The 15897-nt window shown below is 36.1% G+C and overlaps 1 protein-coding gene across 1 annotated transcript in view; it reads left to right on the top strand.

The window, feature by feature from the left end:
• Positions 1-11922, top strand: part of Gpc5 (glypican 5) — a 1248052-nt gene extending 1236130 nt beyond the window's left edge. The window contains exon 8 of the mRNA XM_034498469.2: positions 7893-11922. Coding sequence (XP_034354360.1) covers positions 7893-8050 — 158 coding nt within the window. The 3' untranslated portion in view covers positions 8051-11922. The remainder of the gene's footprint in view (positions 1-7892) is intronic.
• The last annotated feature ends 3975 nt before the right edge of the window (positions 11923-15897 follow it).

Here is a 15897-nt window from a genome sequence, read left to right as displayed (position 1 = left end):
CAGCCACTGATTACTCTGAAAATTTAAACTAAATGGATGATATAAGAATGTTTTAGGAAAAAGGGTCAGTGGGGTTTTTTTTTTTTACCACTTCTCACTTCATTTTAAATTAATATTAAAGAACATATTAACATGAGACACAATCTGAGAGAATGGAAAGATTATATTGCTGACTGTCTTCGTCAGTCTTCTATTGGTAGGAAGAGACACCATGATCAAGGCAACTACTAGAAGAAAGTGTTTGATTGTAGTCTTGTTTACAGTGTCAGAGGGTGAGTCCTTGACTGTCATGACAGGAAGGATGCCAGAAGGATGCCTGAAATCTTATCCACAAATTGTAGGCAAAGAGAGAAAAGACAGGTCTGGTGTAGACTTTTGAAACCCTAAACCTCATCCCCATTGACCCACCTCCTCCATGAAGGTCATACCCATGACCCTTCCCAAAGAGTTCCACCAACCTCAAACCAACGTTTCAAATGCATGACCCTGTAGAGGTCACTCTGATTCAGATTACCACACTGACCATACAAGCAACTATGTTTGAGTGTCTGTTGACATATAGCAGTGGGATTTAATATCAGTTGTGTCTTTGTCAGGGTTACCATTGCTATGACAAACACTATGACCAAAACAGCTTGGGAAGGAAAGGGTTTATTCAGCTTAAACTTCCACATTGCTGATCTTCACCAAATGAAGTCAGGACACAAATTCACAGGAAGCAGGAAGCAGGAGCTGATGCAGAAGCCATGGAGGTATATTATTTACTGGCTTGCTTCCCCTTGCTTTCTCAGCTTGCTTTCTTATAAAACCCAGGACTACTGGCCAAGGGATAGCACCACCCATAATGGGCCCTCCCACCCTTCATCACTAATTGAGACAATGTGTGACAGCTGGATCTCATGGAGGCATTTCCTCAAGGGAGGCTCCTTTCTCTGTGATAACTCCAGTTTGTGTCAAGTTGACACACAAAACCATCCAGTACAAGTTGTAATTAAAGTGACTAAAGATTACTATTGAGGTATCTAACTTGTGGGTTTGTTACATGGGAGGCATGGTAGATAGGAGTACTTGCTATGCAAGTTCAGGGGCCTAAATTCAGACCCACAGCACCCACAGGAAAAACACTGTGCAAGACACATCTGTTACCCTATACATGAGGCAAGGGTGTGGAAGGGCAGACAGGAGAATCACTAGGTTCCGGGGGCCAGCTGACCTATCTGAAAAACAGCCAGCTTCATGTTCAATAAGAGACTTGTCTCAGGGGACTATGCAAAGGAGTGATATAAGACATTGTTTACTATCTTCATTTAGCCTCTAAATGTATATTAAACAGTGTGTGAGCCCTCATACAAATATACATAAAAGAACAATATTCTAATGTATCTGTATGGTATAAAAAGAAGTTGAAAATTTTGCAATAAACTTCTAAGTGTTTCCAGCTATGTATTTTAATGAATATTAAAAATTCAAAACAAAGCACTTAAAGAATTAATATAAAATGCATCCATTTTACACATATATATGTATATATATATATATAATATATATACTATATATAGGATTAAGGAAACATGAAGGAAATACAACCTAATGGAAATCAAGACAGGAATAAGCAAATAGCCTGTTTAAACTGAAAACAAAATCAGATATTAAAATAATTCAGTGATATCAAGTGAAAATAAATATATCAAATGAATAAATTTATGTCAGGGTTTCTGAATGTAGTAATACACCAAAAATATACTGATATAGAGAAGATTAGAGGCTTGGCAAAATGTACTTTGGGAAAAGCATTTCTAAAAGATAACAGATGTTATTATAACAATAAAATACAATATGGACTACCATGGTGAAAAAGATAATGGTGATGATTACAGGTGAGAAAATATTCCTTGTACGGGTGACAATTCTCAGTCTAGGGAATGTTCACTGCTCTCAAAATGAACACAGACGTATTTAGTGTGGGATTTAAACAAAAGCTACCCCATAAATGATTCCTTAAAGTGAGGAAAATTAATAAAGCCATATGTGGATGGTTAGCTTGGGTCCCTGTAGGGAGTCAAGATGGAGAGGGTTCCAGTGCCTTCTGGTCATGTCTGAGGTTCATCCTCTTGACATTTTTCACTCTACCTTACTCACTCATTATCAAGGAGGAGCACAAGATGCCCTGGTTAGTCACTTTTCTAAGGAGAATCCAACAAACCTACCCAACTATGTTATTTCTCATCTACTTTTGGGTTTTCCTGTTCTAGTTTAAGTTAATTTGTTGTAATAAAACACCCTCATGAAAAGAGATTTAGAAGAGGAAATATATATTTTCATTTACAGCTCCAGATTATAGTCCATGACTATGAGGAAGTCATGGTGCTGGAAACTTGACACAGCTATCATCTCACAACAGCAAAAAAAAAAAAAAAAAAAAAAAAAATGTGCATGATATGTGGAAACCCATGGTCATCTAGCACAACAACAACAACAAAAAAATCAATGGTAGGAATTAGGGGAACATGGTAGACATAAATATCCAAGCCCAAATGTTTAAGTGGAGACAGTGGGGACCCACTTATTACAGGACCAAAAACAGGCTAGGGAGATGGATAATATAGTAAGCACACCTTCTGCTGCAGCATAAGGACCTTTGCTTAATCAGGTAAATAGCTGGATGTGGCCACACGAACCCACTTCCCAAATCTGGCAAAGCTGATACAGAGACTGGAGGATCCCTGGGATTTTCTAGCCAATAGCCTAGCTAAAAGTTATTGATTTCTATGTTTAAGAGAGAGCTGGTATTAAGGAAGTAAGATACAGTCAAGTAGAAGACATTCCCTGGTCTTAGCACAAATTAACTCTGCACATGCATAGACACTATGCACTAGACACATTTACTCACATATACAGGATATATAGGCACACACACACACACACACACACACACATTTACACATAGACAGTGATAGCCTTGTTCCATAGAACATGGAAGACAGTTCCACCAAAACAGCTTTTTGATTGATTATTCTTTCTGCATAACAACTAGGACACCCCTGGGTTGTGTATCAATTAGGCATGTTCAAGATGCTATAGGATTATCAGGTACCAGTGCATTCAGCCACATGTTTTATACTCTGATCATGGAAATTTATTAAAAAAAACAAAAGATGGCAAAACTAAAGGTGACTCAGTATTATACAGGATACATCTAGCGTGTAAACAATTCTCTTGTGTCATAAGGAAGGGGTTCTGGTCAAGTTACTTTCATAGGAAGATGATCTGATTGGAAATCCATAGCAACTTCATTCTGAAAATTTGTGTCATTTTTTTTCCATAATGGATTTTAATAGTATATCATGACTCCTTAGTTCATATCTAATTTTCATTTTTATTTTACACTCAATGTTGAGTCAATATAATCTTAGCCTTTATAATGAAAGACAAAGGCTTGAGGAAACACTTTTGTAGTTTTAAATTTTTCTGCCTTTCTCAATTTATTAATTCACAAAATTTTTACTAAGCACAAATTAATGAGGGAATTCCTACTTTCATAGTAACATGGTGATATTTGATGGAGCTAAAAGAGCCTTGAAGATATTGCTAACATATATATAAATTCCACTAAAATTAATTTACCTGGACAAATGCATAGTTCTTTTTTAATAGTTTTTAATAAATAAATAAATGCATCTCATATTTTAACATGATTTCATATTTCATGTGATATCATTTTAGAGCATAATAGATAATAATTTTCACCAACATATACATTTTCTGAACAATTGAATGCACGCTTTCCTAATTATTTCCACAGACTAGCTTTATAAAACTGGAATTACTGTTAAGGCTGAATGTGTGAAGGAAATATTCATAGCTTTGGCTCTAAATAATGAAGGATTTCTACATGACACAAATAACAGTTACAAGAGCCAAGGACACGCTGAACACTGGAGAAAATACAGACCACATAGCCCACTGAGTGAATAGTGCCTTTAATATAAAATTCTAGCATTCTATACAAACCCCACACATTTTGATAAAGTAGTGGTAAAAGAAAATCAAGGGCAATTACATATTAAACAGGTTTGATATATATTGGCAATTTTCCCTAAAATAAGGTAGTTCTCTCATGCGACCCTCTGTTGTTTATTAACTGACACTTCTTCATATTAAAATTTACATTTATCTGTTTTCCAATAACTTTCTAGTCTTTATTTAGATCACTTTTTCTTGTAATTACCTTACTGTTGAGTTCAAATAGTGTTTTGTAGTCATATGTTTAAATATGTAGTCATGTTTTTTTAAATCTTCCCCTCCATTTCAGAATTTTGAAAAAGGTTCCTAATGTTCAAGTTTTGTTTTGTTGTTGTTTGTTTGTTTGTTTTATCTTCACCAAACTGTGATATCAGATTCAGTGTATACTATGTATTGAGACTCTAGTACAGTCTCTGACACATGGTGACCAGATTTTCTGAATAAGTAAACAAATTGACAATTCAAGGCCATGTGATTTTCCTCGTTTAAAATATCTTATCATTAGGCACAGTCTTTATGGCTTCCATGAGGCCTTCATGGCTTATAGTTATAGTATATAAATAGATGAAAATGGGGTATATACAGAAAATCTCATACCCTCTTTCTTGCCTCAGTGAAAATGCCAATGTATTCATGAAAAAAAAAAAAAAAAAAAAAAAAAAAAAACAATCCTCCAAACCTCAGGTCCATTTGCCTCACCTGCCACATGTTCTCTACTTCAAAATATTTCATGCTGCTTAACTCACAGAAAATTACCACATAATCAGCCATGCCAAATATCAATAAGAAGAGAACAAAATTGAATCTGTTTTCCACATAAGTGTTGACGCTAGCGTCTTATAACGTGAAGAGTCTGTGCCATGAAAGATTTGAACTCTCTAGGTTCACAGTTTGGAATTTCGAGTCCACCTTCACGAGCCCTAGATCCTCTGCTTCATCAACACACACTGGTATAACTTGCAAACTCTATGGGAATTACTAGAGCCAATGTTTATGAACTTGTGTTACAGATTTCTCTAGGTAAGTTGACACACTTTGCCATCTCTTTAACGGTGACTTGCCTGAACACAGTTCATCCTTTATATGTCCTTCATAGCATCACGTGTTAGAAAAATACTCAAGTTTCAAGGTCCAGGGTTCTATTCAACTTTCCAATAACATAGCCTTTGTCATTCTCCAACTAGATTAACAACCACTAGAGGAAAAAACAATGGATTTATCAGTACATTTGCATATTGCTATTATATTCTAAAATGGTTCTTCAAATTTCCCTTTGTTTTTATTTAATATATTAATATAAAGTATTCTAGAACTTTTTTTTCTTTTATGAGTCTTTGGCTAACTTTGGCATAATTTCCAAAGTTAACTAAATTTCTTTAAGAAAACAATTATAATAGTGTTTGTTTTTTTCAGTAAAATATGTGAATTACAGGCAGGGAGTCCAGGTAGTGAGTGACTGGATTGATTCATAACTACAGCTGTATTTAGCATGTTCCCATCTTAACTTAGGGGCATAAACCTTAAGATTCTTATATTAATTAATGGTACACCTACCTCAGATATTAAAACATGGCTTTGGGTTTAAAGCAGTGTTTTCCTTGTCTGACTTGAGGCATCTATCGAACACCATGCTACTCACATGCTAGTCGATGGTTGTAGGGCATGTGGGACCTTGTTACTGGACAGGCATGAGAAATGGTAAGGTTGAATGTCCTCCAACCTTGGGCATCTCAGAATTAAGAATGGATGGAGTGGAGCCATTCCCTACCTGCATCTACTTCTCTGGAACACAGAACTATGACACCCTACTGAGAAGACCAGGAACACTGGGTTAAGTAGCAAAAACACTTGTAGTTCTGCAGGGCAAGTGAAACCATGCCACCAAAAAGAAGAATTGGTAATGTAGAAGTAAATTTAAAAACCCTGGTAAATCTCATCATTCAGAATGGTAGGTGTTAGAATCAGCTCCCAGCTGATTATCTTCATCAGGATCGATGCAGAAGGAGGCAGGGGGGTGGTGTTTGTAAAAAGCCCAGCCTAAATTGCCCAGAAAGGTGGCATCTTCCAAACCACTAGAGACCTCTTGGCTCCCTGTTCAGCTGTTGCTCAGAAAAGGGTTTAAAACCATGACTAAAATACTCACATTTGACTCCCGTCCCTATAAAAAATGAATTGCTAGTTTATTCATCTTGCCTAATGACACAGAAGGGCAAAGCAAGTAACCAAACAATGAATAATAATGTTTGAACTCAGGCTGCAAAATCAATACATCAGATCTGCAGAGCTTGCTTGGTCTTAATGCTCTCATCCCTGAATGCAGCAGGGCTTACCTTCTGAATTATATATGTGTATTGACCTAATTACATAAATATTGAATTTTCCTTATATGAGGACCCTTTTTCAGTCCCAGTGTAATTATGATGTCAATATTTGTGGCCGTACTAACACTGAGTTGAATTCTGTTCATTGTGATGGATAGCAGTGTGTCATGAGAGAACTCAGAGCCACATGGCCTTAGAACACTGGGACACTGGATAATGAGAAACAAACCAGCAATTCCCTGGGTGAGTCACACTAACACCACCTGAAGAAAACAATTGGTTCATTGTAAATCATTATGGACCGTTCCCTACCTAACCTGTCAGAGTCCATAACACAGAGGAATAGCAATTTAAAAGTAAGTAGAGGGGCTTGAGAGATGGCTCAGCAGTTAAAAGCACTGGCTTTTCTTCCAGGGGTCTTGAGTTCAATTCCCAGCAACCACATGGTGGCTTGCAACCATCTGTAATGAGATCTGATGGTCTTTTCTTGTGTGAATGAAGACAGCATGCTCATGTACATAAAAGTAAATGGGTTAATTCATCTTTCTTTTTTATATTTAAATCAAGTGCTTCATCTCTATCATCCATTGCCAGTGTTCCTACTGACAAGTTGTCTAATATACTGGAGGATATCTATATTGCTTTCTTCATGCCCCTATGTGCACATAATGACTACACAATTCATAGCTTTGTAGATATTAGAATAGTATCCTGTGACCACTCTCATATGTGAAATCTAGTCACACTCATAAAGACAGTGCAGAATGCTGCTGTCCAGAGCTTTCTAAGGCTTCTAGGCTTCTGGCTGCAGAAGAAGAAGCGATGGTTGTAAAACAGGATCATGTTTCATATAGGAAGTATAAAATTCAGGCACAAACAAGCATTTCAAGCATAATATAAAGGATTAAGTATAGCTCATAATACTGTGTTACATTTCAAAATTGATAAGAAAGTAAATTTTAAAGCCTCAGTACAAAACTATTTATTTCACATTGTATTATATGATAACACTTAGTACTGAATAAATGTATTTAATGACAAAATTTATTTAAAAACAAAAATAAATATGCAAAAAGCCCTCTGCTTACTTTGTTCTGATATGAGGTACTATCTAGAAGTTCAACTTTAAAATTTAAACTTTAAATTTTACTTAATTATTTTCTCTTACCTAGTTGCAGTCCCGTGAGAAAACTTGTTGCCAGTTAGTTCTATAGTTGACACAATGGGAAAAGCAGAAATTTTATTTCACTAAATTTCTTTGCTTCTAACCAATCAGTGATATTACAGAAACATTCTCAGAGAATTTTCTTAGTCAAAAAGGATTTTGCTTTGCTCTTATAGTGTTTCTGAGGATGCCTGTATAAAGATATAATTTCTACACTGTGTTTAAGGCAGGACTAATTGTGAAGCATAGGGCATGGAGTCTGGGTAAAAACAGAGAAGCCAATAAAAGCAAGAAGACTGTGGCATGAGCTTATCAGGTTTAAGAACTAACTATCCGAGGTTTCCATGCCCCACATCACTCTGTGCTTTCTTATTTGTCTCCAGGGATGCCAGACAGCCTGAACTTCAGTGATGTCAAGCAAGTCCATCGAGCAGACCATGGAAGTACTCTGGATACAACTGGTGCAGGATGTGTGTCAGGAACTGAGTCTATGACACTCCCTCTGATGGGGATGCTGATGTTTCTTCCCTGGCTTTGGTAATGAAGCTCTCTGTCAAGGCGTACCTTACTGAAGTCTTGATTTATCTCTTATCCCCTTATACCTGGAACAGAAGAACTCTTAAAATAACGATTAAAATTAGGGAAAGGTGTGTTATGCTAACTTCTTAGAAGCCAACTGGAAAGTCCATAAGAATACCTAACAATCACAATTCTGATAATCAAACTATGTCTTCTTGGCATCTAACTTAAAACTTCTTAAGGTCTAACATTAATTCTAAACTGTGAAACCTCAGAAGTGATTTTTAAAAAGGAGGCTGTGGTGTATCTGTAATTCTATTCTGCTTAATCAAACCCTTTCCTTTTAACATTGTGAATGTCAGCATTTGAGGGTGTATTTGCCAAGCACAGAACACAATTAGTAGTATTTCTTAAAGTGCTGGGAATAAAAATAACATTAAGTCAAAGCACACAAAGGCAAGTATTATGCATGCATTTTAGGGGATTCTTTCATTTTTGTGAGTTAAATAAAAAAGTTACTGCAAGTCTGTGAGTTATAGAGTAGATTATCGGGGTGATTTTAAATAAATTCCCTGAAGTTTGATAATGTTTTCCCACTAAACCTCCTCTACTGAGCTTAGTAACTTAGGAATGCCCATGTGATGCCCCTTTACATTTGAAATGCACTGTAGTATTATGGCTCTGTTCCTCCTTCATCTTTACCTAAAACATCTAGCTATGTCAGAAAGCACACTTGTATACTCCAATAAAGGTGTTGATTATTTGATGAGAAATGTCAAAGAATATATGGTCATTTTTCCTAACAAATGTGTATTCCTTCTTCATCTGGTTTTTTTTTTTTTTTAATGTTATTTGCTACTTTTTAAAGAAAGCATCCTACGGAGCAAGCAGTTGGTATTGATACTAAGGTCTGATGAATATCTTCCTGTGAGTAATCAGAGAGAACCTGCAGTGTGCAAGCCTTTAGTTTTCCTCCTATGTTCTCAGCAGGATGGTTTCTCATCCAGCATCCCTACCTTCTCTGTTGAGATAAGTTGCCTCAGCAGATACTGACAGCATACTTCTACATACTTCTACATCTGCACTTAAGGAGGAAGCGATTAGTCAGCTTTCATTAAGGAGTATCACACCCGGCTGTGGCCAGGAAATATAACGAACACAAAGCAAAGGAAGAAGAACGGGAAATGCTGAGCTTCTTAAGCAAATATTCCGAAAGGATTAAAAATGACCTCTGACAAGGGTCACAAAAGACTCGACTCAACAGCCACCAAGACAGAGGCAAAATTAATTTTCCCTAATGAGGAAAAAAAATGCATGATAAACCTTGGCTCTCTAAAGTTCTCAATCAGGCAATTGGAGACTTGTCAGTTTAAATTACAATATTTTTAACCGTTCAAGTCCGTTCTACAGTCTATTCAAATGGGCTTTAAAACTGGAAGCACCATTTCTCTGCTGGTTATCTGTGTGGTTTTCTTAGTCTGCTGTTCCAGGAAGAGATGGGTAGTCCTTGACCCTTCATCTGCACTCACCTTACCACACTCCACAAATTACAAAGCTAAACCTATTCTTTTCCACGATTTTGTCTCCAATCTCAGCCTTTTATTCAGATCACTGTCTCAGGAACAAAAAATAACATTAAATCACTCATGTATTCTTGTTCCTGTTGAAGTTTGTTTTCTATAGCCAAGTGTCTGGATCCTCAAATTAGGGGAAAATTAATTTTGAAAACCAACAAACTGAAGAGCATAGCTCAGGGGTTTTAGATGTCTATTGTCAAAATTACTTGGCTGAAGATAATTTGGGGCATTACGGGAACTGGGTAAGAGCAGAGAACTGACACAATCAATAGAATCAGTGGGTAGATTTTAGACTACATTTTATGTTCTCAAGTGTGTGATGTCTACCTCCAGCTATGCACTTTGGAGACTTCACATGTCACTACACTTCTGTGAGAGCTCAGAGCCCTAGGATGTTTTCAGGATTTCTTTGAGCCTCAGGCATCATTTTTAGTATTCTTGGTGAGGATATCCATCCTTTAATATCTCACTTGGTGACATTTTATACTTAAATAGCGTTTCATGCTGTACAAAGTTCTTTCAAACAAAAGAAAACATCTCATGTGACCTCCTTTACTTTCAAAGATGACTTGATTTTTATTTAAATAAAAACAACAACACTGATTTTTTTAAATCCAGTTTCAAATTGTATTTGACTGTTTTCTATAAATGATATCTAAGAGGATTTAAACAATGGTTTATATATATCTCATTTCCATGATGACATAAAAATTATTGAAATATTGCATTTTATACTCATTCTCTATGTTGAATAATTTTTATAAAGCCCTGATTTAATCTGAGTTCTGAGTAATTTTTTATACACATTGAAGTAATCACAAAATTCAGTGCACGGCTGGGAATTGTAGCTCAGTAGAATATACATGAGGCTCTGAATTTGTTCCCCAATGCCAGAAATTCCTAAAATATACATACAAAATGTGTGTGTGTGTGTGTTTGTGTTTGTGTTTGTGTGTGTGTATGAGAGAGAGAGAGAGAGAGAGAGAGATTAAGAAAGAGAGAGAAAAAAGAAAGGCCAATAACAAGACCCCTTAGATTTTAGCTGGGTGTTTCACATCTCAGGAAGAGGAGTTGGTTAGGAATCATAGATAACAATTACTTGCCCATTATTCTGCATAGGCACAGTGATAAATGAGTTTATTGAATTTATGCACATTCTTTTTCAAATTCCAATAACATTATCATCTGTATATTACTAAGGAGAGGAGATAGATTTAGGGACAGTATGAAATTTGTCTGATGCCATGCAACTAAGGATTGTATAATTAAATTGGTAAGTGTGATGCCTTTGTAAAATCTATTCCTAGCTCAGAAACAATATTGTTCTATAGCAATAGAGAAGAAACAGAGGTGTTTAACATCAGAACTGTCCGGAATTATTTAAGTCTCTAAACTAGTGTATTTAAATCAAAATACCATTGACTCAATACTTCATCATTGTCAAGCTTCATGTCTGTCTAGAAGCATATTGGGAAGGAACAATGTATGCATGACCTTGTTCAAAAAGCTTCTCATCTCTTACATGCTGAGATTACATCTAAATTCTCCACATGCACCTCAAAAATCTGTTACAATGTAGAAGAGAAAACATCACGTTTATAACTATCATGGAATCATGGAATTATGGTTTTGCTTTTGTTGTTGTTGTTGTTATTTCCTGTGATGGGAAACATTTTTTCACCAGTAGAACACAGGAAAAAATAAAGACGGAATGAAAACTAAAAGAAGAGAGGGCCAAGGGAAGAGTGACGGGAATGAGGGAGGAAGAGCTGGGGGAAGAAGGAAAGGGAGCAGAGGAAAGGAAATGGGACTTTTGCTGTATAATCTGGACCAGCCATTTAATCCAGTTTGTTCAGGAACGTCTTGTGCATCCGTTGATGCTGAAAAAAAACATTGAGTATTTTTTCCTCACTAAAGGGCAGAAGTTAATAAGATATTTTCCACAAAAACTTATGCTTTCTGAAGTGTTCACTAAGGACACTTTGGGAAGGACTAAATTAGGTTATTGTTTTCAGACACTTAAGTTACTATTTTATCTCTAGACTCTTCAAATACAATAAAAATATTTCCTTCTTACATAGTGAATTTAACCTGAACTTCTGTTATGCGGTAAGAAATTCACATTGTGCAATGAAGTCAGTATTTCCCCAGATTGCCAATTGTGCATTCATATATAATTACATGGGTTATATGAAAAATAATAATTAATATTGTTATGTATGTATTTGGGCTTATCGAAATTTTAAATTTAAATGCTTTTCTTTAAATGCTTTTTATCATATGTAATGTGTTTCTAATTAAAATATTGATAAAGCACAATTTGTTGATTGAAAGATTTTTTTTTATTTTCTAAAGTTAAGCAGTACATGATTGTTTGCTGTTACTATTATTTATAAAAATAAGATTTAGTAAAACATTATTTCTAAAACTTTATCTACAAAAGAATTAACATTTTCACATAGTATAATTAATTCACTCATAGCTGTGCAACAATAACTTATTTGGAACAGAGTGAGCTGTGAATATTAGTACATATATTTGCAAATGTGTTTTGTCAAGAAATTTAGGAGATTATATATTGTGCCTTTCCAATAAAGTTTTACCTTGACTGTAACAAAGTTCAGGAAGAAAGGGATACTGCCATTTGAAACAGAGAATTAAAAACAACACAGAGGATCCACGAGAGTCAGAATTCCTGGAAACAGAAGGAACGGTTAACCAGGAGCACAGCTTTGGCTATTTGGTAAGTAAATCTTGACTTTTGTGTGTTTACCTATGTACTATGAAAACCATTGGTCTAGGAGCAATGAAGGTTGGTGGAGAAAAAGAAGTCTTCAGATGTTCTCAAGATGACCCAACTACAACGAGTAGAGTGAGATGGAAAAAATAGATGCCGTAAGTAAATATAGACCACGTTGCAAAATAAATGCAAGAAGATTCTGTGAAGAGTTGCATTTTCTAAAATAGGCGGTTCCACAGTTGCAGTCACGGAGTTCCAAGGGCCACTCAGCAAAGTCAGTGTAAGCTGCGTCTCCCTGGTGCAGCACACTTCTGACACTGATCGTCTTTCATTAGTTTCATTGGTTTTATGGCTTTTCTCCTGTAAAAACTGAGACAAACTACATCAATTCCCTGAAATGGCTTAGACGAGAGGTTGATGCACCTTTTATTAGGGACCCACCTGTCTCCTGATATTCATGTAACTCTTCCATGGTGCCTTCTGCTACGATGAATAAATTCCTGAGATAGTATTATTTCCTTCCGCACCCAGCCTGTTGACAGCTGTTGACGCAGAAATAGAATGTGAAGGAAAAGGTACAAGAGAATTTGAGTGGGATCCACAAGGGAAGAAACACTGGACAAATGTGTAACTATAAGGGATTATTCAGGGAGAGTTCTCTTATATTAATGCATATAATAAGATATTCACTGTGACTCAAGGTCTAAATATAAATTGTTTTTCTAATATGAAATACCAGAATTCTGTGGGAAGGACTTTTTTACTGGCACATGCAGACAGTCCTATCTGTCTGGGTTTACCAGTGGGCAAAGCGTAACCACAGTGGGGTGAGAACATACACTGAGAAAAAAAATTTTTTTTATTAATTAATTATTATTTTATTAATTAGAAAATTAACTATTTCACACTAAAGTTATTCTCACATGGGTATTTCTAAGTAACAAACCATTTCTGGTTTCAGTGATGACTCCCAACTGTAGTGCCATAGAAATATCAGTGATTCCCCCCAAGCAGATCAGGAGCCGATCTGATGCAACTCAGAGCAGAACCTTTATTCTACTTAAGCTAGCTTGGGTCCCCTAACTCACCTCCACCACAAAGGACAGTTTTGGTGGTGAGGGAGCACCGAATGTTTATGGGGCAAGGCTTTATAGTAAGCAGTAAGCAGAACTACGTGTCAAAGCATCTAATTGGAACGCTACTGTGGCCATTAACATAATTGACTGGTGCTGAGAGTTATATCATAATCTTTACTTCTGCTCCCCTCTGCATTGGTGGTAATTAGGCAGGGGCTTGTAACTTGGGGGTTCAGATTTGTTGGGGGAATAACCTGGAGACACTGGTCTTGTTGAAGGTGTAACCTGGAAAAGCTGGTCTTGTTGGGGATTAGCCTAGAGAGTGGAACTAGGCTCTGGCTTTGTTGGGGGGCAACTTGAAAACTAATGCTAGGTACCAGCCTGTTAGTTTACCTGAGTTCAAACTTAGGTCTGTTTCTTTAAAATGGAGTCTGTACTTAAAAGATTTGATATGTCACTATTGTTAAGCAAGCATTTTAAGACAGCTAGGCTTTACCCCCTACTTTTTGTTGCATATCTCAGGATCTCACAGGTATAAAAAAAATATTTGACCGGTGTTATTTAACTTGGATACATGTAGAGTTTTTTTTTCCAGGGAATTCAAGTGTTTTCTTGTTCTTCTTCTTTCTCATTTGTCTTTCTTTCATACTAAATTTAGTTCTAACAACATGTAGTATCCTGAGGAGAATCCACATAGCAGATATCCTAGTGTAGCCATCCGATGGGCAGCCAGCTCCATTATTGACTTACAGCGTAGAAATGTGCAGTAGAAAACAGAACACATATGACAGATATTTTAGGGCCAATTTTCTGTCTGACCTTGAGCAAGTCCTGTGACTGACTATTCGAACCGCAGCCACCTTTCATAAAGTTGTGTCCTCAAGCCAAACAGTCCCTAATATCTTTCTAGGTTTCTAGATTTCAAGATAAAACAAGAAACATTACTGGTACTGTTCTAAGTCTTGCTCACTTGATGGTTCCTATTGTAACCTAGCATTATTTATCCCATAGAAGGCACTGATGATTTTAGCTATGACTTCATGCATATGTTTAAAATTTCAATTTTTTTCATCACTTACGCACATGACTTTTCTGAGTAAGACGGAGTATTATAATCTTTCATGAGTAAAAATTAAGAATAGATAGTGAAAATGTGCAGCTTTTATTCTGTGGGAAGGGCAATATAGTATCTTATCATTAAATATTTAGTCAATAATGATTTGGTATTAAATAGTTTTCACAAATTAATATCTATGGCCTTCTACATTCAGTGGTGGCCTGTCATGATATTCACTAACAAATAACTTTGATTGGCTGCTCTGAAAGAGTAAAATTCAAAGGGCATGGAAGTCAATGATAGTTACACAAGTTGGTTTGACAGTGTTCTCTCTTCCCATGGAGAACTAAGAGACACTTTTAAATAGGCATAAACAAGTATTGCCACCCTGGAAATTGATTTCAGGACAAGAACAGAATAGAGAAGCTGATTTTCTGGGCTTTTGTAGTTCTGGGGCTAACGCAGAAATGGAAGGAGGAGCACAGGGCGGCAGTAGAACCAAATACTCACATTAATCAGCAAGTGTACAGATGGAGGCCTGAGTCACAGCTCACACTGTATAGCTTGTGAACATGGGTAATGTGCCCTGTTCACAGCTCACAACAAAGTGTAGTTTACGAAAACAGAGTCTGTATAATTTTAGTATTTCAGGTTCCCAATTTGCAAGTTCTTTTTCAAGAATATCTGATACTATCATCAAATGTGGTAAAGTGAAATTATATGTAAATAATACTTGTTACACAAGCACAGAAGGTTAATTGGATTTATCCTATACAGGAAACAATGCTCTTCCCAGAAACCATAATACAGCAAATAAAAATTCCAGTATCAGGTGTGGGATACCTTCACACATTTGCTCGCAACCTAAAAAGCCAACTCAGGCATTGGTATTTGTTGTGGTTTAGTAAGGAAGTACCCGTGTAGGTTCAGGTATCTGAACATTTGGGCCTCAGCTGATGGCAATTTTTGGAGACATATGGAACATTTAGAAGATGGAGTTGCTTGAGAAAATTTGATATTGTGCGACTAACTTGGTGGTTTATATAGAAGACAGAAAGAGAGAAAATGATTCAAGATCACGTGTTTACATAACTATTCAAATGTGGGATGATTCTGTTTATTGTTTAACCCATATACATCATTTTGTAGTATATTTTTTCTAGATCAATAAATCAATTTCAAAAATAATTGTAATTGATGTATAAAACTTTTCCTGGGAAGGTGACATAGTTTATTGAGTCAATCTCGCATTGTGAGACTTTAAATATTTAATAATCTGCTATAAACAATGTCATCACGAAAATCTTTATAAACTATGTTCTACTCACCATTAATAAGTTGCTAAATTAGTTTTTCCTTAAAGGAAACAAGGAAGAAAAGTGTCTTATTTTAGTTGAACCACAGTAACCAATGGGGGTG

The sequence above is a fragment of the Arvicanthis niloticus genome, chromosome 3, assembly GCF_011762505.2.
Source record: "Arvicanthis niloticus isolate mArvNil1 chromosome 3, mArvNil1.pat.X, whole genome shotgun sequence".
Taxonomy (NCBI): domain Eukaryota; kingdom Metazoa; phylum Chordata; class Mammalia; order Rodentia; family Muridae; genus Arvicanthis; species Arvicanthis niloticus.
The sequence above is the reverse complement of the archived record's forward strand: the minus strand, read 5'-3'. Positions and strand labels throughout refer to the sequence as shown.